Source organism: Trichoplusia ni, chromosome 9 (genome assembly GCF_003590095.1).
Source record: "Trichoplusia ni isolate ovarian cell line Hi5 chromosome 9, tn1, whole genome shotgun sequence".
In the NCBI taxonomy this organism is placed as follows: Eukaryota; Metazoa; Arthropoda; class Insecta; order Lepidoptera; family Noctuidae; genus Trichoplusia; species Trichoplusia ni.
Window position 1 is genome coordinate 9,355,468 of NC_039486.1, and position 25,917 is coordinate 9,381,384.

At 34.3% G+C, this 25,917-nt stretch overlaps 1 protein-coding gene across 1 annotated transcript; it reads right to left on the reverse strand.

Annotated features, from left to right (window-relative positions):
• Positions 1–744: 744 nt before the first annotated feature.
• LOC113497432 lies at positions 745–18,582 on the reverse strand. Its single transcript, XM_026876984.1, has 7 exons — positions 18,519–18,582; positions 8,249–8,484; positions 7,753–7,888; positions 4,123–4,256; positions 3,504–3,737; positions 1,829–2,000; positions 745–1,019 (listed from the first exon to the last, which is right to left on the reverse strand). The coding sequence occupies exons 1-7, from the start codon at positions 18,580–18,582 to the stop codon at positions 877–879; spliced, it is 1,119 nt and encodes a 372-aa protein (XP_026732785.1). The 3' UTR covers positions 745–876.
• Between the last annotated feature and the right edge of the window lie 7,335 nt (positions 18,583–25,917).

Consider the following 25,917-nt stretch of genomic DNA (forward strand, 5'->3'; position numbering starts at 1 on the left):
AAACAAGTATCAACTGGCAGTAAGTCCAATATCTATCTTATAATAATTATTGTGTTTATATTTTTTAACGTTATCATTTTCTATTTGATGCAGTAGTTATGGAGAACAGCCATTAAATGCGAAACCGTAATAAAAATAGCGATAGTTTGGTTAATCCTTGGAACCCTGTAGTAACTAGATTAGATTGGTATAATTGACATACAAAAGCTCAGGAATAAAAAGGACACATTAAAAAGGTAGATAGTGGGTGTACGCAGTAACATCTTACAACATAAATACTCTCTGATAATAAACTCTAGTTACATCATAACAATAATGTATGAACACAGTAAATTATATCCATATTTTATTTAAAATCTTTAATCCCAAGCGAGATGTTTTAACAAGTAATGTTCGAAACGAGAATCGATGTATAAATATAGGGTGTAAATATATAAAAATATTTGTAGCAAATAAACATTTATAGGACAACCTTATTCCTTGAAAGTGAGACGAGGAAGCGTAAGGGTCTGTACACACGACAACTTAATTCGGCGTTGTCGGCGGTTAACGTGGCAAGAAGGAGCGGCAAGTTAATTTATCCTGGATTCTAACATTCACGTTTAATGCCTCAGTTGACAAAACTGGCACCATAATACAATCGAAACACGCATTACAAAAAAAAAAGACGATGTTTTCCGTTATTACTTCCAATTTTTGACGCGCGTTCGACATATCGCGCATTATCGTCGCTAAAAGTTGCCGTGTGCTCAAACCCTAAAGGTACACATAACAGTATAGTATAAATAATGGGTACCTAAGAAATATTGAGACTGCATCTATAAGCAGTTTCGCAGGTGAACGTTGATCGAGGAGAGGCAAGATTCATGGCATCATTCAATTTAATTGGAGTGTAAATTCACGAAATATGAGACCGCAACCGAGGAGCCAAAGCGGGTACGTTTGGAGGCAGCTGGATGTGGCGTTCGCATGGCTTGTTTCAGAAATTGGTTTCTTCAAACTTAGTTCGTTGACTGCCACTGCAAATATTTTTGAGAATGAAAACAATATAACTATGTGTGTTCCTAGACAATGTTGCAACTTATTGGAGAAGAAAACTATTAAGTCTGCAAAATGTAATTCAATAGATTTGACGAATCCTCAGTGTAAGCGTTTTCTGTATATAGTAAATCATCATCTTATAGATCAAGAATTGATTAATCTCTTGCAGTTCCCTGTGCTTCATTAGAAGTAATTCCATTAACCGCTTTAAGAACAGACTTTTGCTTATTTCAAGCTCAAACTTAACTCGCTGGCTAAGTTTCTTGTGGGATTCGCATTAATGTAAATGAAAGTTTGTTTCGCAGTTCGCTTTTAAGTTTCTCAACTACTCTAAAAACAGAATAAATGAGAACTACCTAAAGAAGTTCTAGAAATATTATTGTTTGGTAGAAATTAAGAAATAGCTCGGAAAAATTTAGTTTTCGTTCCATAAAAAGAAAAAGTTACTAGTAAGAGCTTTTTGATAAGACCTGGGGTTCAAGAAATCTTCATTTTTCTTATTAAAGACTCCTCCACTTATAACAATAATCCGTGGAGAGTGAAGAATTATACAAATATACAAGTGACATTGCACAAAGGGCCCCAGACTCAGAACAAGAATTCGTGTAAAACGTGGTGAGTTTGGCGAGGTGACCTTAACCCATTGGATCTCTGTGCAAAAAAGATTCTTTGTTCTTTCCTGCTGCGAATGCGTTTGATCAACAGTAGATACAAGAAGTCATACTTTACATTATTACTGCTGAAGACACCTTTATCATAAAATGTATTATGTCATATCAAAACTTACCAGTGACAGTTTGCTTCTTAATATCAGCAAACTTCTCCCCAGGACCGACTTCGTCCGGGATGGTGGCGGTGCACGTCAGTTGAAGACGGCCGTGGGCAGGCGCACGCAGCTCCGCTATGGAAACCCATAGGGATATGGGAATAGCTGGCGGCACCCGTGGTCTTTCTTGAATCTGTTTGTAAAAAGGAAAGAATATGGAGTTTCTTTAGATTTTTGTGATGCCAATAGGTAGTATGTACGTCTAAACAAGATTTGTTTTAGTGTTCATAGACTTTTATTTTCCCAATTAAAATATGATCTCCTCAAGTACGGGCATTATGTTAAATTAAAAAATTACATATTACTTAATACTTAATCACGCGTTCAAAATTAACATGGGTATACTAATAGCATTCTAATCAGACAACCGGTACAGCATACTTGAATAAAGCATCTAACTTCAAAAACATTTCTTAAGAAGGTACTGAAACAATTAAATATTCCTCAAGTGCCTTAACTTGGCAGAAATTATTAACGTAATCCCAGCTCAGTTACCAAACTTAGCAAATTTGCCGCCTTGTGACGTACGGCGTTTATGTCAAAGAAGTCTGTGAATGGACGTATTTTAATAATCAATTTTCGGAAATTGAACATTTGGAGAAATCGGATCTAGACAAGAAGGATAAGGCTATTGACAAAAAGTATGAATGCATTAAAATATTTTCATCCGTTTTAAACGCTCAAGACTATTTTTCTTCGTTTTAAGACACTTCAAAATCTATCACAATCAGACAAAGAGACGACGAAAACACCAGCAGAGACAGCGAAGCAAGTGATCAAAAAACGGATGTCAATTTAAACGGGGCTCAGAAAAGTAATATCGAGACAAAATCAGTTGTACTTGGGCCCAATCGAGTATATATTTATACAGATTGTCTTTTGTTATTTATTTCAAACGCGCTTTGATTTATTTTTTATCCGCTACATTCATTGTGATCTTTCAATTTGTTCTTTACAATAGCGAGATTAAAAGTTGTTTGTATTGTAAATAGTTTCTATTCCTTCCAAATGCTCGCATTTTTGCGTTTCCCGATATTATTCTTGTTGAAATTTATGCTAACATTTTATTCAGAACATTTTCTATAATGTTCGACGAGAGAATGTAAATTGTTTGATGCATGTTTTCTATCGTAACAAGAATGTTTTCTAGTGCTTTACATTATTTGAATTCCTAACAAGTTAAGAATTTTATTTTAAACTGACGAATAGAAGTTTCGCTTTTGAAAATGCACTTGAGCATTTTAATAGGTATTTAGTATATTTCACATTATTTGCTGCTGAGACATTACGAAACCTTACTACTTATACAATATATCACGATGATTATATTTGAAAAAGCCGCTTTTATGAGTGGAAATGAAAGGTTATTTTTTACAAAAATCAATAATGATTAATTTTTAAATAGGATTATTTAATCAGTTTGATCCAACTTAAAAGATAGGTTATCTTGATACAGTAATTTTTTATATTTTATTCTGTTTCTCATCACCGTTAAGTGGTACGGAGTTTGCTTGGTCACCTAAACTTGAGGCGCCGTATGATGATACGCGTGTAGTTTACAGTTTACAGTTTTTACGCATGTCATCATACCGCGCATCCACTATAGTATAACTATTAAAAACTCAAAATCTCAAACCTTCGCCATTTCTTCGCTCTGCGCGTCTTTTAAAGTGCACTTGTGATGCTTGGTGTGGTTGACGTGTGGCGCCACTGTCGTCTCGCTGACGAGCGCCCAGTATTTGGCTGTATAATTGAACTCTGGTGCTATGTAGCGGTGCTGGTGTTTCCTAGGCCTGTATCCACCACCGCCTTTGGTTCGGGTGGAGCTTGATACTCGGTAGGAGAAGTATTTTACTGATTCTTCATCGACCTGGTAGAGAAGAAAATTATTTTTTAGACACTCAATATACCAAAAAAAATGAAGATTATAACTTTTACAATGATTACAATGACAAAATTTATCTACATTTGGTTAATTTTTTTTTATGTTCTATTTAAAATTATAATATCTATTTTGTTTAAAGGCTTTGGCACTGATAATACTGATATAGTGAATTTACATCATTAATTTGCGCTGCCATTTTCAGTATTTGAGCTGTTAGCCCAAATCATCATTTCCCTACTCTTATCCCAGAATTATAGTATGGGTCATCGCAGCATGTCTTCATAACTAGCTCTTAAACCTAGTGTGACTATAAAATTACCAAATTCCAATTACATTACTTAATTTCTGTGCAATATGAATAAATACTTACCTTCTCATTATCAATGTACCAGGTAAGGCGCGGCGCGGGCGCAGCAGGCGCGCTGGTGCAGTTGGCGCGCAGCAGACCGCCGACCACCACGTCTGGCTTACCGAAGGTTATGATCGGTGGGTGCTTTTGTGAATCTAGAGAAAAGAGAAGGTAAGTGGATGAACCTTGCTCTCGCACTCTCTTTTTGTTACTAGGTACAGAAAGTTGATTTAGAATAGCAAAAAACTAAATTGAAATACAGGTTAAAGTTTTCATGCACACTGTCCTCATGCGACTACAAAAAGGAAGCGGTTCCCGATCCTCCTATATAATGTTTCTTGTGCCTACTTCAGATCTTTGGACTAGCTCAACCGATTTTCTTTTTTAATCTAACGTAAAAAACTGTCATTTAGTCCCATCAAAACATTATTAATTTTTTATTTATTTGAAATCAGTCGAATGTTTTTGTATATTCAGTAGTATGGCGTAAAGCACTCATTTACGAAATTCGCTCACAATATGATTTCAATATTTATGAACCTCCACAACAATAGACGCTTAGCATCACGTGCAGTCACTTATTTTAAACGCGTTTATCTCTTATACATATAAACGTCGCATTAAATATTAATATAGCCTTTTAATCATAACGAAGCTGGCTCCTGAACTGGCTTGCGAAGGATATGAATTAACAAGTGCTTTTTAGAGCTGCTAAGATTTTTAGTAGACGTGAAGACGAAAATGCCGCATAAATTTAAGAAAATGTCGTTTTTGTTTTATGTCTAAAGAGTTTAGTGAACTTGTTTTTTTTGTAAGTTAATGTTTGATGATATTATTTCTTCTCTAGCAGCAAAAGCTCTTAGAAAGCGGTGAAGGGTGGGCGAAATTGAATGCTGTCCAATGTAATTTGACCTTCAAAAAGTGCTATTTAGTAGCCTAATTCGGAAAAAATAGTTTTTATTTTAATTTGAATGGACAGAGCGCAAGGAGCCGCTACTCTATAATCCTAGTCCTATGAGACATACTACTTTCCATGGCGTATCGTGAAGCAAAACAAAATCGGTTTCATAAATTTAAAATTGTTGGAGACATATTTGTAAGTCGAGTCATGTTAATAATGGCCCGCTACGACTTTTCGCCACCATTTTTCGACGTGAGGTATGTTGTAAGCCAAGATTCATAAAAAGCACCTATTTTTAGAAATCTAAACTGCGCGAAATAAATTTGCTTGTAATACCTCTTATGTTAATACAACATCAAAGAAATTAAATAAGCATTTATTATGCATGAAATAATTTTCTTATAGGCCTTATCTTCGAAGTCATTCTGTTTACAGGTAAAACGTAATCTTTCTAGACGCTTCTTAGAAAACAACTACCATTTTTGAAGCGTTTGAAAATTGAACAATTTGTATTCATGGCTGGTTCAAAGGCTTTTATCTTGACAGCGACTGGTATGCCTTAGAGTTTATTAATTCCTTAATTTTATTATTGACGCTTCAGTGTAACATTTAATTTATTTTTGGAATATATAAAGCCTTTACTAGTTTACTCATTTTTATAATAAATATCGTATTAAACGTTATTGTTAAGTAAAAAGTTAAGTTCAATTTAGAACACGTTATTTCCAGTTCAATTGTTTGTCATCAATTTTCACTTGTTCCTGCTCAGTACCTGTATTATGGGCTACTTGAACAGGATAGTTACCAGTGTGCAAGCAAGACAGACATTACATCGCATGTAGTGACATCTCGCTTCTACAACAACAGCTTAGCTTAAGAACTTGTAGTAAACGAACTGATGTCAACATCGAGGCACCAGCGTGTTACATTTTAATTAACTGCTTGTTCATCTATCCTATAAATCTTCTCTTTCATTTTGTGCATCCTATAAATGAAGTCAGTTCAACTTTATCTACGGATACATTCGTTTGCCCGTAATTGATTACAAGGACGTAATTATGTGGAATAAATGATCGCTATAAACGGACTTAATAATGACAAATTCAAATGAATTATTTACGCTCTCACCCCACGAATTAATAACAATAAAAACAGCCCTATTTCAGGGTAATAGGTATATTATGATATTTCCCATTTCGCGGATAAATGTCTTGTGCCAAACACACTTGTACATCTTCTTCGTAATCCTGTGTTTTGTTTCCTATTTTGTTTAAACATAAACTATTGTATAAAAACAATAAACAATAAGTTGAAAGGCTAAATCAATTTTGATCAAATTTGGCGTACAGATAGGAGACACACCATGTGAGTCTCTATAAATATCTTTTTATTCGCGACCACCACAGCGGGGTCACTTATTTACGAATAATTTTGACCAAATCATATTATGTTAATTCAAAAGTACAGAGCGGTTCCATAAAATTAACATTGATTCCAGAAACGGAAGATAGCATATTTAATCTGTATTGAATACCACGAACGTAATATGTTTCAATATTTACAACAAGAGCTTACAAACAGATATAATGTGTGAATTAATAATTACACATTTGTTCTGAAATAATATACCTACAGCGATTTCAACGGATTCCATTTATATTTAACATTTTGCAGACGAATTTTAAACGGCACTTACCGCATATTTACTGCCGTAATAAAACGTTTTTAATGATAAATTAACACGGATTTAAAGCCGTATTATAATTCTAATTAAATGCAATTGTCCACTGTAAGAGCAAGAGACACTCAGAGAATTCACTGTTGTGTTTTAACCAACAACTGCGTTGAAATAAATAACAATAGGTATAGCGTCAGGAATACAACATTAAAATTTAAAAGTTGTTTGTTGACTTTTCTGTTGTACTTGTATTGTAAAGAATAGAAAACGTTACTACTTAACAGTTTTCTTATAAAGATAATATGTATGTAATATTTAAAAGGTGTTCTTGAATATTCTTTTCATATTTGTAAACCTTTCCATTTCTTGTTTAGCTACCGTCAGAACATTCCTATTCATACCTCTATGATCTATCACACTCTATGTATCATCTTCGTTCTCATAAATCAACTTTTTTTTCGTTGGAATCTAATTTACGCAAAAAACTTTCATTTTACATAGCACGGAGGCAGATTGTCTTCGTATTTAAACAAGAGATTTGTTCTTAATAAAAGGAAATAAAAAATAAAATATTTAAATTTTTGACGATTTCATTTAAAAAGAATAGGTACAGGCGTACAATCTTTTATTTTTTTATGAGATATTTTACAACCTCATTCACGGTAGGGTAATGCTAAAACAATTGAGTTAGGCGGCTATATCAGCTGATGCCGACATAAACCAGTTTCAGTACCCTTTCGAATGACTTATTCATTGTAATGCGTGTTTTGTATTCAGATCGCGACGCGCGCACGATTAGTGCGACCAGATGTGTCGTTATGCGGTTTGGTAGAAGAATATGTTCTAGACTTTGTGATTTCTTATTTTGGAGGGTTAGGTCTTATTCGAGGAAGTTTTTTAAGTTTTTTTACTAAAAGAAAAATAATTTTCAACTGTGTCGTTGCCTGCACTTTCCATAACAGTTTTTCAAATGTCTCCAACTGGCTAAACTAAAGTACAAAATTTTGGATGATATAAATTGTTTTATGGTGTTTTTTTCTGAAAAAGGTCCTAGGGTCGTTTTAGAACTCACAAACTACAGTCAGCTGATGTGGATTGGAGGCTGCAGTAAAGATGGGTGTCTCCAGCGACACCTCACACCAGTACAGCCCCGAGGCCGAAGGGTCCATGTTGTCTATTGTTATTGAATCTTCAGTCGATAGCGTCATCTGGAACAAGGATGTATATTAGGCAAAGATCTAATTTTAGACCAAAGTTACGGAAATTTTAAATACCTTAAGGTTTTAGTCCCTAAAGTAGCGTCAATTTCTGCGGCAGTCTTTTATAAGTTTGATTCATGTTGGGTATAAAATTGTTGGGTTTACTTTACAGGCTTGAGTTGTCATTATTGACATTCACATTTATTATTATTATTGACCTGGAATGGACCTGTTCCTTTTTAAGGCGTGCAAGGGGAAACAGGTCTAATTTGCAGAGTGCTTCCAACAAGATTTAATGTAACGTAAATTTTCCCTGACTATAGTAACATATTTTTTCATGTTACCTCACATTGAGAACATGAAACTCACATTAAGCTTCCCTCCCGGGAAAGTATAGCTAGTGAAAGGCGGCACCCTCTCGCGGACGTACTGCAGCAGCTTGGTGCCGGTCCTCAGGAACTCGACCTTGTAGAGCAGCTGCGGCGGCACCTGGTGCAGGCAGCGCAGCGTCGCCGACCCGCCGCGCGCCACCCACGCAGGCGCCGCCAGGCGGACGTCCACGTCCGTCGCTTGACCGCTGCCTGAAGAACGATTTTTCTTGTAAATTCATTGATGGACGATTAATAATAATTCTGTTCATAATTTATATTTATATTTTATAATACGTTGTAACTTGGTCTGGATACGGAAGTAGAGGACCGGGTGTTGCGGTGCAATTTGAGGGTGGCCTATGTCTAGCAGTGTTCCTCAATAGACATAATTGACAATACATAGTAAAACTAACTCGGATTCGGTTACGCGATTTAGAAATAAATGACTCGACATCATTTAAATTTGTAGGTACGTTAAGACTGTCCAGATAATTATATACTAAGCGCCAAAAAAGTTTTTGCTCAACTGTGGGATCATGATAAAAGAGCAGAATTGTAGCAAAATCTACCCGATGCATAAGAATGCTATAAATCTCGAAACCATAAACTTTTTGAAATTATATCTCACAAAAATCAAACCGGAGAGATTCCGAGCAGGTGGCCCGATTCTTGAGTTGAGCGATGTAAAATTTATTGAAGGCTAAAAGAAACGTATTTCCGAATGAAAAGTGCTGAAAGATAAAAAGGTGCTTATAGTGGAAAAGCAATCTAACTTAGAACCTGACCTAACTTTCTTGTTCATAATATATGAACTTACTTAAATATGTACAAACGACCTTTTTCCGGTCACAAAAGGAAAAGAGATACATTGAAAAATTACGGAAAAAGATTTCCTTTCCGCCTTATTCCATGTAACTGCACAATGTCACCAGCACCATCTCAATTACGTATGAATAGTCCCGGAAGGTAAAAACTAAATAGCATTGTTTGCAAGACAACGCCGTTAGTTGTTTACCCATTTATCTGGAGTTCTATACGTTTTCCTTATTTCTCGTAGATTTAGTAGGAAATTCAATTCCCCAGGAAAGTACAAGGCGTGTGTACATAATAAGGTCCCGTCTTCCCTAATGTTATTAACATACGACTCAAACGTGTCTCGGGCTGTTTGTTTGAGCAAACTAAAGAATAAGGGATTCTGTAACAAACTTCATGTCGAAAATACGACACTTTTTCAGCAAAAAAATAATGTTTGCAAACAATCCGTACTTTTTTGATTTCATGTGATATTAAACTCTTGCTGTCAGTAAAATTTAAAGGCTAAACGCTATCAAGAGCGAAATCGTTAATTTCCCGAAACGTCATGCGTACTTTTTAATTATTCAAAGAGATAACAAATGCAAAACTCCTTTGAGCGTAAATTGAAAACAAATGCAGATGAGTCTGCTAATGGGAACTACTGTTGTCATTATTCCGAAATTCGTGAAAGGTGTTTATTTTTCGGGGCAACAAATTGGTATTTCTGCGTGTACACAAGAATTGACTTAACCGCTCTTGACACAAGACTCAAAATGGTGTGAATGACAAATATTCACTGATTTACAGTAAATTCAAAGTAAACACAACACACGAACATCCGCGATGTCTCGAGCTGTAGCGATACTGAGATATAGGGGGGTTAGATAGCGGCAAATGTCTTGAGGGTAGCGAAGACGTATAGAGCGTACGTACAAGCTCGGTAGGGTTGGCATCCGGGAGCGTGTATCCGGAGTACGCATCACCGACACCGGACAATGAACGTGTCGCCAGGGTTGCCAGATTGTGCAAATTTGATTACGCCGCTATATTTCCAAGTAGGACACCGGGTTGTGTCGGGTCGGACTTTTGACTACTGTTTTGGATACAAATGAAGTTTATTTAATTTTGAAATGTTGTTGCACTGGCATTGTTTCAGGTATGAGAGTTTGAATGAAACTTTAATAAATGAATATGCGTTTTTGGAGCCACACAATCTGCACTTGTAATGCTATATTTAATGCACAATTTTAAAAACATCTTGCTTGATAAGACTAGTTGATTTATTGATGTATAGTTTGTTTTTAGTATTAATAGTATAACCTAAACAGTATATTTGCATAAATGCGTAACTAACGACGTTATCCACACCTTAATGAGTTACTAGTTTTCTATTTTATAGAAGTTCTTTCTTCAACATTCGTGTTTTTAAGTTGCTACTGTAATAATTTTCGCATAAGAACAGCTATTTCTGAATAAACACACACGATTTAACAGCCTTTCCCTTCTATTATCAAAACTTTTACAGACAAACCTTCGTTCAAGAGCCCGTAAATTATATAAAAGAAACGGCCAGTGGTTCCAAACCCTCGGTCACACGTGGAGTGAGGGCGAGACCCACACTTGAACGTAATGGATTTTTAAGTGTTAAAAGGATTTCACGACATTGAAGCCTGCTTTCACGTTATTCACCTGTAAGTGTTTATTCATGTTTGATACGAGGGAATTTGGGTAGGCTAATGATACTTACGTGTTCAATTTATGTATTTGTTAGGTTGTTTTTTCGTATTTGCTTGGTATTTTTATTGAGAATTTTGAATTCATTTTTTGATATGAAATCAGCTTTGATCTATAATAGTGTATAATGTATGGTGGAGATACAAATGTAAAAGAAATGATCTTAGTATTTCTTATTTTTTGGCACACTGGTATGCAGAAGTTTCTTCCTTAACTTTCCACTTTGAAAGTCAGAACTAAACACATATGTATGTACGGTTCGGCACACTTAACATTTCAAACAATGGACCAACTGTTTTATTTTATGCTGCTTACGATTTTCACCAAATCTCGAAAAATCTAGGTCTCAAAAACATTTTCAGAAACAATAAAACTTAAACGATTCTTTCTGAAAAGAAATCTCTTAGAGGGAACAGCTACTAAAAATTTATGAAGAACCTTTTCGGACTAGCCCAGACTTTTTTGAGACGGAATCTCGGGAACCGTGGAATTTCCAGCGTACATATACAATTATGTTGTAGATGGAGTATAAACACTCGTGGACTGAGAAATATGAATGACTTTACTTTGACTGGACAGACAACACATGCAGAGTGTGCATGAATAAAACAAGATGGTGGACCAGTTAATCAAAGCGCATGTGTTTTGTTGTAAAGCTGTAGACGTGCTGCTTGTTCTCTGTGATGAAACTCATATTTACTGATTAACATTTGCTCTAAAACTGGCAGTTCAAGATGTTATGTGTATGTAAGTGTTTTTATGATGACTCGTTTCAAGTAGTTTGAAAGGGTAGTTTAAAATTTTTCACTTTGAGGATCATCTCTTTTTCGGAATTTAATTTGAAGAAAATAAAGACGAAAGTTTAGGTTAAAAGCGTGTCCATCTTTAATATTTATATAATTAATACGATCTTTAGTGCATATTCGGTGTCTAATACGATTACATTAATCCTGTGGGATATGAAGCTGTTTGTCACACATGAAGTCTAAATCAAAGGTCTGCATAAGCCTGACTAGTAGCGGTAATTAGCCAATTTGGAAACTAGTAATTGGACGGATTACGGAGACACTCAGTTGTTACACTGGTCTAAGTAGATTATTATTAGGTTATACCTAGGAATGCTCTGGGAGTGAATGCTCTACACAATTTCTATGAACTACGAAAATTATATATTATCAGGTGTATTGAAGCTTAAGTTTTAAGACTTGATTCTCCATTTTTTAATCCTTAGACAACCACTGAACAAGCAAACTTAAGTAGAATTTTTATTTTTTAAAACGACTCCCACATATGGAAATTAACTGGGAGCTTCACAAACATTCAAGTCAATGCACAAAGACACCCACACTCAGGACAAGCATTAATGAATCACAAAATTGCTTGTCTTACGAGTAGATCGAACCCTCGATACTTCGCACTCAGTGCGACGGTAGTGCCCTCAACCGTGCTATATCATTACACAAACGAGTTTCAATTGTTAAAACTATACCTATTCCAACTTTAAATGGCTGTAAGCATTAGTCATAATTACGAAACATGAAACGTTTAGTAACCTAGTTTGTTTCACTGTAAATTCTAAATAGGTATTTCGTAGTTGTAATGTAATACGTCTAAGCAATAAGCAAAATAGTTTCCAAGTTAGTAAGGTATTAAGTATTTTACTTCGCAATAATAAATTCTAATGAATAATTTTGTTTCAGGCAATGGCGTCATTATTGCAAAGTTAGGTAGGCTAGGTAAAAAATTACATTTCTGTCTAGGACTCTAAAGGCTGTTTATCGTTAAAGGTTTTCTAAATATATTATATTGGATAAAGATAGGAAACAAAATAGACAGTTTGACGCCAATTTTGTATACGGTTCCAGATAATTTTATGAAAATATTTTATATTATCAGTAGTTTGGAATGACAGAACCTATAAATGTTGATATATAATATTTGACCTACGTGGGGATCAAACCCGCGTGACGTCGCGCACTGTGGGCTGGCGTGGTCCTATCCTATGCGTGCATCCAAAATAACAATCATAATTTAAATACTTTCATTACATCATGCTACAACTGACGACCTTATCGCTATGATCTTTTAGTTTTAAGTACCTAAATGACAAATAAGTTGTAATTATTGTTCATCCGTTTTCGTATACGTACCTTCTGGTAGCAGCATTTTATTTGCGATAAGTAACCCTAAAATACCAAACTCTCAACCAACAGACGACTACATCAACTAGCACACAACACGTCATATCCAAAAACATATTCAAAATTCAATTCCGAAATATACAAAATAACTAGAACTCTTTTGACAAGTCTATTACTAGTCTATTCCGCGAGAGCTGTTTCCGTTCCCGGCTTGCGGAAAGATGTGACACGGCGTAAGCACGGCTGGCTGTGCTCGGAGTAAACGTGTCTCCTACATACCCCATCATGCTGAGACAGTGATGACGTGTGAGCGATAAAGAGTTTGGTAAATATTTCTAAGGTGATAAAGTGTATTTAATATATTTTTGTAAGGGTAATGTTTATTGGGAGAAGAAACAAGTATATTCAACTTAAAGAAAATGTCTTTTTTATGTAGCCCACTGGACCAAAGTCCTCCTGCCTTTGCCCAGCAGTGGGACACAGTCGTAGAATGGAATATTTATTTCTTCGGAAAATATTGCTACAAAAACTAATCATTACTAGAAATACTGTGTTTTTTTTGCGTTATACATGATATTATGTACCACAAAAATGTCGAAATTATTAATAATATCAACTAGCGTGTTCATCTAGTTAGACTAGTTTCGGAACTATCTCAGTGTTATTTCTTAAAGATTAAGATTAGAAGATTTTACCAGCCTCTTAATATCCTACTATTGGTCAAATACCCTTTTCCTGTATACAAAGGTTGTTGTCATAAATTATATAACTAAAATTATTCACACCCTGTTGGTTTAGTCTCGGAATTTAAACAAACAGCGGAGTCGTCATTAATAGCCTATGATGGGAGAAACGGGGCCACTACTATTAACTTGACCGAAATTCAATTTGTTTGAAAGCAAACCCGTGTTTCTATTAAAATAATTCATTACCTAATGCTGTGAAGTGTTTACGGTAAGAAATATTCAGGGCAGCCGTAATTTAATTACTTGTTCACGGTAAACTTGATGATAAGAAGCATTGGGTTTGGGTTAGTTAAAAACATCTTAAGTCATAATTATAGAAAAACAGTTTATTATCTTGATTATATCTGAAAAGTCTTGAAAATGAAAATTTTGTGTTGTTCATATCCATGTTAACTTCGTAAGCAACGTTTTGAAGCATAGTCAACAAATAAGTTTCAATCTAAAATCGAAAAATCCAGTGTAGTCCAGTCAAAATAGACATTTGACTTAGCCAAAATTCGCATAGAGCTGAAAATTGGCAGAGACGTTAAATACATCATTATAAAGAAAATATCAAAAGTCCCCTTCGATCCCACTTCTGCAAAAAAAAATATTCAAGGTCAAACATGCAAAATTAAGGTTTTTTTCATTTTTCTCCAAAACGGTAAGTTTTATCGTAAAATAATACAGACAAAAGTTGTAGATCATACAATTCTCTACAAAAATGGTTCAGTCACTTTTTCTCTTACGACTCACCATTCGTGAGATATCGCGGTTTTAATCATTAGAAAATTCATATTTTACATAATATGCACTAAAATGCAGCCTGTATACGTCATCGGACGTTCAATATAAATGAAAATAAGAAATTATTGGTTTGTGCTACTTACACAATATAAAACTTGTATAAATTGAATGAATATTTTAAAATAAAAGACCATACTGTCAGTCCCTAATTCCCTTCGTCGGTAACCTTGAGAAACATCTTCTAGCTACATCATTGTTTGAGTGTGGAGGGTCATATACCTGCCTATTTTTGAAGGAAGTAAGCGACATAACTCAGTATATACTGTTAGTTTTGAAAATTCCTTTTTGGTAATATTTTCAATTTTAATTTGTGCTGTTAAATAATTTTAACAAAATGTCAGAAGTTTGTTTCATTTGTGATAAACCTTTGGAAGAAAGTGAAGTTGTTGTTGTGGATCGTGGAATGAAGACTTTGATTGATGCAAGTGTTGAAAGAAATGATAAGTTTTTTGAATACTTGAAATTGAAATTGAATTGAAACTTGTCGTAAAATGTACACTCGAAAGAGTAGTATTGTTTCAGCTAAAAGACAAGAACAAGGTAGTACATGCACGATAAGTCCACCTCATGCACGAGTAAGTGAGCCAGATTTCAACTTTAAAAGATATTGGTTATTTTGCGGCGATGAAGCACATGAAGAAGCTGAAAAGAAGAAAGCGCAGGATGTTTGTCGTAAACTATATAATGTATCTATACTTGAATTTAAAGATTCCATTTTAAAGGTAGCTCGGACTTGTTCTGAAGACGTAGCAAAAGCTGTTATTGCCCGCATTGAGAATAAATTTTACTTAAATGCTGCTGAAGCTGAGTACCACAATAATTGTTACAATATCTTTCTGAGGCCTACTACAAAATGTCGTCCCGAAGATGATTCAGTAATTTTAGAAAATCGACGATTTAATTTGGAACATTTGAAATTAATATGTACAACTATCAGCCACTGTATAATTACTGCTGTTCGACCTAGGTCTTTCAAATCAAGATTGCAATTGGGTTTATCAGATTTTTTCATCGACGATTTGGATCAAAACGTCTTATACAGATTTTTTCGTCATCATTTATCATTTATTTCCACACTTGCATCAATCAAAGTCTTCATTCCACGATCCACAACAACAACTTCACTTTCTTCCAAAGGTTTATCACAAATGAAACAAACTTCTGACATTTTGTTAAAATTATTTAACAGCACAAATTAAAATTGAAAATATTACCAAAAAGGAATTTTCAAAACTAACAGTATATACTGAGTTATGTCGCTTACTTCCTTCAAAAATAGGCAGGTATATGACCCTCCACACTCAAACAATGATGTAGCTAGAAGATGTTTCTCAAGGTTACCGACGAAGGGAATTAGGGACTGACAGTATGGTCTTTTATTTTAAAATATTCATTCAATTTATACAAGTTTTATATTGTGTAAGTAGCACAAACCAATAATTTCTTATTTTCATTTATATTGAACGTCCGATGACGTATACAGGCTGCATTTTAGTGCATATTATGTAAAATATGAATTTTCTAATGATTAAAACCGCGATATCTCACGAATGGTGAGTCGTAAGAGAAAAAGTGACTGAACCATTTTTGTAGAGAATTGTATGATCTACAACTTTTGTCTGTATTATTTTACGATAAAACTTACCGTTTTGGAGAAAAATGAAAAAAACCTTAATTTTGCATGTTTGACCTTGAATATTTTTTTTTGCAGAAGTGGGATCGAAGGGGACTTTTGATATTTTCTTTATAATGATGTATTTAACGTCTCTGCCAATTTTCAGCTCTATGCGAATTTTGGCTAAGTTATGACTTTTTTTTGTTTATTTTGACTGGACTAGTGGCACAAAGACAACAGACCAGTGTAGAAATTAAGACAACACGAAATAAACTGGTCAAGCATGAGTTGAACTCATTACACTGAGGGTTTTCGTATAAATAGGCTTTAGAGTACTAACGGTTGCTTAACTATATCGACTTATTATACCATCAACAGAAATACAATTTCTGTGAAAATTTCAACTGTATACCAGTTTTTGAGATACAGCCGGGTGACTGACGGCTGGACAGACAAACAGGTTGCAGGGACATAGCAATAGGGTTCCGCTTTTACACTTTGGTTACGCAACCCTATAAAAACACCCCATTAATTGTCTTGCCACATCAAGAAACAAGTTAGACATGAAAACCCATTCAACAATCAATCCACAGGATTAGACAAGGGGTACCCACAAACAAATCGCAGACATTTTGCTCCACTGTAAGTAGCCGTGTATCCAGAGGTTGTGTAATATATTTTTTTCCGTCGAAAGCCGATTGAGGTCGAGCGATACGGGTCCCGGTTCACCGGCTCCACTGCAACTGACACGCAACTTGTATACTTCTGGTAGAATTGGTTTAACGAGACATTAGCTTTTCGGCATGATAAGATGGCTCTATTTCGGTTTGCTTTGATTATATTTGAATGATACGAGTCTCTTTGTTATTTATTAATTCATTTTTGATGATGTAATTTTCGGGTTGATCACGAATCTATTTTATATGTTTTGCATTTAAATTTTCTTGTAATGATAGGAAATTCACGAGAAGAATTAACCAGTGATAGAAGATAAATACTTATTGTTATTTTAATTATTCAGAGGTGGATACTTTCTGTAATTTTGTAATCGATTTAGTAACTATTCATAAGTTAGATAAGAATTTTTGACCTTAATGATCAATCTGTTGTATTTGGTTAAGAGAAACGCTTGTATGAAAATGACAATGGAAAATTCTAGTTCATCAGAATTTGCCTTACCTACCAACCAACAATGTCATGAAAGGGTACAATTTTCTAAAGAAGCCAAGACAATAATATATATTAAATGATTATTTCTACATATATAATAGACTGTCCAGACCGTCACCTCAACTGACTTTAAGGTACTCACAAAAACAAATGAAAAGCCATCAACTCTAAAATATTTTACACAATTTCAACATAAACGTTTTTAATACCATTCAAACCCGAACAATCCACGGACAAAAAAATACAAACAATTTGCCGACAATCTGATTTCGGGACCCCAAAATCAAAACCCTAACCTGCCGCTCGTAAATAGACACTGCAAATTGTACTGGGTCTGTCAATTACTGAGGGACTGGAATGACCTCACTGTGGCTTTATCGCTTTCGTCTTGACATTCAGGCCCCGTCAATCGTACTTAATTTCAGCTAATTTCCATTTTAGTGTTGGGACGAACCGTAAATCGTTGGAGTCATGACCGCTTGAGTTCTCATATACATATGGTTGACTGTTTCATCTTTGTAAGATTTAACTGTATATTTTAGGTTTATTTAGTCCTTGGATTTTGGGCGACAGACTTTTTGGCATCTTTATTTCTCATATTGAGACTAGAACGAATCATATTTGGGTGTGATATTGTGGTGTCTAAACTCTCATGCCTTAGACAATTCATAAAAGCGTTGATCCTTACTGTCATATTTAGACATTGTGAGCCCCATGGTTTACTGGATAACCCAGTAAAGTGTATTTTTTGGTAAAACATGTTGTCACCCGAAAGGAAATAGAGTATTCACCTATATAGCTTGGGAAATTGTGCAGTGCAAAAGATAATTTCTATAAAAAACCGTGTTCCATATTGAATAGTATAGGTATTTTCTATACTGTTTGTGTTTGGAAGTCTAGTAATAAACGGTATATTAAAGTAACGTATCTCTAGAACAACTATTGAATACAAGAAATAAGTTCTGACGTTTCGGAAATTATATCAACTAAGTTGGTAACATATCAGCTATTCTTATCACAGTGACGCGGAGTTTCACTGTATTGAAGTATCTGAGATCTTGAGATCAACACATACATTGTGTTTCAATTCTCACGTCGAATGAGATTATTTTTTGATCAAAATATTTATATGTAAGAGAAAATAGTTTGTGACGCGTCATTTCTTTCTCCGCATCGCAAAATCTATAAAGTGACGTTACTATTCGAGGTATGTGTCTTCCAGTGACCACAACCCAATCCGAGTAATTTTCGCAACTTTAAGTAATGATAAGGTCCACTTACCAAGCTCCAAAGCGCAGTACAGCAGGAGTATTGAAAGCCATGACGTCTTCAAAGACCCCACCATCGCCCAAATGTTCAATATCACATCACTTAAACCATCACTCAATGTCACTTACACTTATTAGCACAATATTATCACAATTTCAGTATCAACATGTTAAAAGTACTTTTTTATTTACAAATTATTTATTGTCATGGCTGGCACTGAAAAATAAATTATTGCTTTAAATTTAAATGAAGGAAAGTCAACTAGGTGAAAAATTACCTCTTAAGGAAAATAATAAATTTATCCGCTTATGTTTATAAGTCTTGTTATTAAATTCATTCTGCAAATGTTTTGTATTTTTCCTAAGCACCCGAATTTAAAATACATTATTTTGTTTCTTCAAATGCGTTGGTACTTGCACAAAGAAAAATTTGAATGAATTAATAAAATGTTAATTAAGAATTTGAGATTATCTAATGTGCTTTCAACGCTTAGAGTGATTAATAAGGTTGTAATATATATTAAGATCGCCTTTTGTTATTGAGCCGTGAAGAGGATAGCGATTTAATTTACAAGAATTCTCTCGCAATATCAAAATTTTAGATTATGGGTACGTATAATGGATTGTACAGCCGAAAAACCTACTAAGTACTTAGTTCAAAGTATTTATAAACATGAACTTAGGGCTCAAAATTGTGACCACGACAAAAAATGTTAGACCCTGAAAATTCTTTCATACGTAACTACAAGACTATTCCTACCTATTTCTATTTCATTACATCTGGTAAAGTAACCTAACCTCTTGAACGATCCTCTAAAAGCAAGCCTTCACCTTTGTCAAATCATCAAAGAATATCCCGGCAAGGCGAGGTGTGTCGAATCAACAAAACGCTTCCTTAAAACACGTCGAGCCGGCACAAACGCCTAGGTATTTGTCTAATACCCCGGGAGGGTCCAGTTATCGGCCGAAATCCGTCCGAACATGATAATAAAGGGTTCGGACCGTCCCCGGCCAACATTTTATTCAATGAACCTTCAATATATCTCCAGTTGCGTCGGTTTCCACTAAAATATTTATTGTTCGCAGTCCGCTTGACTGATTTGATTCAGTTTGAAAAGGTGCTTGTTATCAAGGATATAAATGCGAGTTTATCAAATGCGTATATAGGTATAACTGTCGATATAATATATGCTTGTTTTCCTTGTTTTTTATTGTGATAGTGCTCTTTCCAATCAGTTTATTATATTGTTATAATATATGATCTAATTTTTAAAATAAGAAAAGTTTTAAGCTATGTATGCAAGTAAAAAAATCAAACGGAAGCTCACAGTTATTACAGAACCTTCTGCTGTTATAATTAGGATGTCCAAAGAGTTATTTTATGGCGTCATTTTAGCAGATGGTCCGTATTAACTGCATTAACAGTTAACGACTAGTATCAAGCGGAGCGATGTGGCTTAGCTTTTTATGTTAAGTACTTCATTCTGAGAAAATTAAACGTTAACAAGTCATTAATTCATTTATGGCAATCCTAATTGCATGAAGATCATACCAAGACAAAAACAAAAAACACTATTTAATAATAATCAAACTGGCTAGTGAATGTTCCCTTGTGGAGAGCACTTCCCTTATAGAAAATAGTTAAAAATTGGTCACTAGAAGTAAGCGATTTCTGATTCAAATATCTGTAGTTAATTTTTAATTTGTTTTTTTTTTCTTCTATTTTTGTCAGTAAAAGTCCTTATAACTTTAAAAAACTTCGAGTCCGAACCTGTAACCTCACAATTCGTTTACAGAACCGCAAAGCTACAACGACATGGCTTTGAGGTAATCCACATTCAATTCCTACTAAAATATTGGTTAGGAACAATCGAAAGGTGCTTTATCTGTCTCTTTAGTGTAATATATTCATGTTGAGTAAGGGCGGCAAGCGTCGTTTGTCTTACCGACCGTTGTTTCTGGACGAAACGTGAAAGGGTTCACCTCCATTTGTTTTGGAAAACTGTATTTTGTATTGGTAAGTGGTTGCTGTTTATTGAAAATGATAAATATCTTGTGTCACTTGTTTTTTTGGGATCTTGAAGATTTATTCGGTTTTGGGATGTCTGTTTTGTTTTTGTGTTTTGTACTAGGAAATATTTTTTTACCTCAATCACAACTATGATTGCAGAAATTTTATTTATACGTAGAATATCTTAACACATTTTTTATTCAAATATATTTCACATTTATCAACTCAAACTGCATTCGTTTGTTCCTCAAAATGCTTTAATTTTTCAAACTCCCACAACGCCGCATAAAAACACTCTACATATATTTTAAATGCAAAACTTCGTCCAACATTGGATTCACATTGGAAGCTTGGAGCCAATATTTGTAGACAGCCTTGGGCGCTTTGCTTACGTCGCGGAATGGTTATCCATCAAGTTTGTAGCCGGCGCATATAACAGTGACAAATGAGTCGAGTTGACCCGACGTTGTCTTTGCCTTCGTAGATGCTGACAGGCCTAAGTGTCACTGTATCCCTTGAGACATAAGGAGTAGATATATGAAGACTGGTACTTGGGAGAAGCATTTAAGGTTATTAAATAAGGTATTAAAATTCTTGATAAGCGATGTTCTTAAGCTATCGCAGTCACGAGTCAGTGTCACGTTTTTTATATGAGATTTACATTTAAGTAAATTGTAATAACATGTTATCTACCAACTAACATTCTAAATTGTTTGACTTGAAATTTGGACAACAAGTAACAGAGGAGTAGAAACAGAAAAAATAACAAAAAATTAAATTTACAAAACAAAACGTAGACGAGAATGAAAGCTCTGCATTTGCATATTATGCATGAATTTAGTTTTCGGTTGAAACTATGATATTTGTAGAAATGCACACAATATTATACGGTATAAAGTGACAAATATTTACTAGACAAATTAATAGCAAACACTGTAAAATTAGGTTCTAGCGAGTTAACATACAACGGCAAAATAATAATTAAACACGAGTCGGTGTTTATTTATATTCATTTAACATCTGCATATTGAGAATGAAACAACACAAAACATATTTTCCTTTAATTAAAAATTCGTATCATAAAGCAACATTCACAAACCGCACAAAAGAAGAATAATAATTATCCTCACTTAATTCAGAACGGGTAAACAAAGGGGGAGATGTTACAGTGTGGAAGCACCTTAAGCTCTGCCAGCTGGGGATCTAATTAACTTCTGCTAAAGCTAAATACTCAAGACTGCCGCGTAATTATTTCTCGAGATAGACTCTACTCTTTAAACAAAAAGCAATAAGGGATGGTTAATTGAACGAGAGTACCCCGTCTGTGCCAGACACGTTTTAAAACAAACGTTCAGGATCCAATAGAGTTAAGAAGCCGGCAACTTAAACTGTTTACCCAAGAGATTTTCAATTAGTTCGCTATTTAGAAAATATTTTAGCTCGATAATTTGGTTTTGTGCCCCAGTTCTGATCTTCGTTACATTTTTTCGGATCTTGGAATCTTTTTAATTTTGGGTTAAGGGAAAAAATGTGTCTGACATATTTTATTTGATTTTAAAAATTGGTGCTGGTTGGCCATCTAGTCTCACCTGCTTTTTACCGTTTGCCGTTGCTTTAATTTTTGTGAAATTAATATTGTTGTTGTTATTTTATGAAAACCTGGCAAAGATTTCACTATTTTAGATAATAAAGACTATTGTCAAGGATCAGATAAGAGACTAATATATCATTAAATAGATTCGATTTAAAGATAAGTAACCATTAACATTTTCTTTGAAAATTTTCATTAACCCTAATTCCATTAATTTTATAATGTTCTTGGCACTTAATTTCGCCATTTAACAAAGGCAGTCAAAGCATGCAGGTTTTACTTCGAGATCTCTTAATACGATAAGGGAAAGGGAGCGTTAACGACACATTCCATTACTTAACGTTATGGCACGTGAAATGACATACATTTTTAAAATGGAGAAAATCTTTTTACTTTATATCGGTTTAAAGCGAGTCAGAGTTGCGATGATGCCAGTTCAAAATGCTAAAAAAATCGATTTTTTTTCCGAAAAAATGGTTTCCCTCAAAAGTCCTTAACAATCGCTGCTTAATCTCGACGCTATTTTTTTGTTAATTGTAGTCTTTGTGGCAACAGGATTATATAATCAGTAAAAAATTCAACTGCATATCTATAAGATACAGCTTGGTGACAGACGGCAAGACAGCGGATACTAAGTAATATGGCTACGTTTTTACCTTTCGATTTTCGATTTCCTGAACCCGCTTGTCAAACAAAAATACTCTACACTGTCTAACCCTTCACAAACGTAAATAGAGTCAGTAATCATTAGTACCAAGTAAATGTTATAATTTAAAAGAGTTATAGTTAAAGTTTTAGCATTAAAACGCACCTGTCAGTCTTCTTTTTAATTTAAAAACTGTAAAAATAACTGGCAACTCAACTAAACTTAATTAGCGTTGCGGAAAGGGAGAAAAAAATTGTTTCTAATTTTGTTTCAAAACAAAGTTTGGATGCCAAAAAGTTTTTGGTAATTAAGAAAATATTAGCGAAGAGCGTTATCACGATGGCTTCCTACGAAGCACCGGTTAATTTTACGCACGTTTTATGACCTACGTGAGTATTCAATATGAGAAGAATTTGTTTAAAAACCAATTTTTGCCAATTATCTTAATTGGGTTGGATTTAATTTAAGTCTTATCTTTGTTTTATTGAGTTTTAAAGTTCAATAATATTATGTTATTACAACCTCTACCTTACTATTGAAACATCACTACTCCACATCACAAACTAACGGCCATTTTGAATGTACTGCCTTGACAAATTTGGATACGATCTCCTTGAAAAGAATCTCAGAATCCTTACCCTATTAGCCCAGAATATTAAAACGTAAGCTGTACTACTCCAGCTGTGGTAAAGAGATTGTGCATAACACAGCCTAAAGCGGTATCTCTCTTTCACAATGCAACAATGAGGTGGTTGGCTCCTAGTCCATGTATGTGTTATGTCTTAGTGGTCTATAATTTAGCGTTGAACACAGAACTAAACAGTCTGACACTTCCACAAGCCCACAACATCGACCTACTTAGTATTTGGTATTAATTAACTTCGTCACGACACCCAACTAAGCTGCCGTTTAAGTACCACTCATTAAAAACTCATTTTCATTCAACTATTTTGTGAAGCCTCAAAATTTCACACATTTCACAGAAGAGAAGTTTAATTCATGGTGAGATAAAGTGGTTTATGTTTTATTCGCTATAAACTTGCCTATCGTAATTTTGTTTTAGGGTGATGACTAAATTTGTACACCCTGTATGTGGGTTAGGGTTGTCTCATATGAATTACAGGATATTGTGTTATATTTGTTTTTTTTTTGGATTCGTTTAAATTAGACTGTACAAAATTGTTGTAGGTATAGGGTTTTTAAAACGTTTTGATTTATAAGTTTAATAATGGACTCATGCGGGCTTCTGTATATTTTGATTAAGCTTTTATATGAATTTGACTGCACAAGAGCCGAGTGGCAAAGGTCTAAACACGCCAAAACCCACTGAGCGCGACGTGTCGCGAGCTCAATCAACGCGTTTGACGAATCGCTGATCTCATCCACGAATGAGTTTGGGTGTGTGAATGTATCTTTAATGTTTGTGAAATCCCCGAAAGGATTAAGTTTCCTAGTCCGGAAGACTTTTTTAATAGTATTAAAAAAAACAGAGCGATGTTGTGAAACGACCTATACATTTTGTTGATGACTAATATTTATTATAACTGCAAAACGTCCGAACCTAAATATTTCACTATTTTAGTTTCAAACAAACATGCAACGACATATCATATTTGGACATAAAATGTCAAACAAAACAAAATGTATTGTTGTTGTTTAAATAAATACATTACATACACAACACATAGGCATAACATATAACAAATTTCTCATCCCAACCAAATAATCTATACATATAATAAAATTGTAGAAAAGTGAAAACTGTACATTGAATATTTTTTGTAAAGAATAATTGCGGGGTGGTCTACCAACGATTCCGAAGCCGAAAATATGATTTTTAGAATTTTTGTCTGTTTGTCTGTTTGTCTGTATGTATGTCCGGAAAGATCTCGGAAAGTACTGGATGGATTTGATTCAAATTTTCAGAGAATATCAACAAGAGGTCCGGTCAACATACTTTTTACTTATTATCTCGCTTTTCGTTACAGGGGGCGAGCAGGAGCCTTTTATATCTATCAACAAATATCAAATTATCTCATAAACTACTGAATATATTTCGTTAAAATTTTGCATGAACCTTATCGTACACATGATACAACAAATATACAAAAACCATAACGCTACTATGCAGGGGGCATGAGCAGTAAAGTTTTAAATTTTTGGACTCACCCGTAACATCGTGTAATACAATTTTGAGGTGTATTTTCACCCCATTGAGTACTACTCAGCACGGTCATCAATTTACAAAAAAAACATCACGCTATTTATCTTAAGACTTTTGGCAGAGCAATAATAGGATTTTTTGAAATTAAATCATTTTCACAAAATTAGTCATTTTATTCTCTTTCAAGTCTGATATAGGCCTACCGCGACTATTTCACAAGTAAAATAAAAGAAACATAAACTAATACGTTTTTTTTAATGCAATTGTTACCGTAATCGGTACATTCCTGAAAGAAAGGAACTTAAATTCTTTTTATTTTTATTGATGTACAAAAATTACTCAAGTTCAAATGTGGAATATGATTTTGTATTTATTTGCGATAGGTGTATCCTTAAAAACGTAGGTATATACCTATGTTTTTAGCTCGGTAATGTTGGCGATGCTACTTCAAGATCAAAACATTCGTAGTGACACTCAACCCAAAGTTGCATGTAGTTCACATTGATCTCATCTATAATTATGCATAACAAAAAATTACTGAACGACACAGTTAATTATTACTTTGGTTCATCTGTAACAACTAGCAACAATATTTTTTTCTTAAATTTGCAACATTACATAGGCCAAAATTATTTCTGATAAAAAAGCCCAGAAAACTTGCATAAAAACTGCATAATAGGTATGCAATGTGAGTGATCTATAAGACCAAAGCTATCAATGAATAGACATTATGTATCTATTGATAGAATAATGTCTACTGATACCTAGGATTTTTCAATATTTTAACGATTTGATCGGTCTACATCCGCCATTATAGAGACCGCACACGTGGTCCTTCCAAAAAATTCCTTTAACAATTTATTGTAATCTCTACTTATTTAAAATTTTCTTCTTTCGTAGCCTGGTAAAAACAGGGGAAGGAACGAGACTGAATAAGTCTCTGAGATCCCTAAGCCGACGTGGATTAGGAACATATTTTTGGAAATTTCCCCAATAAGGC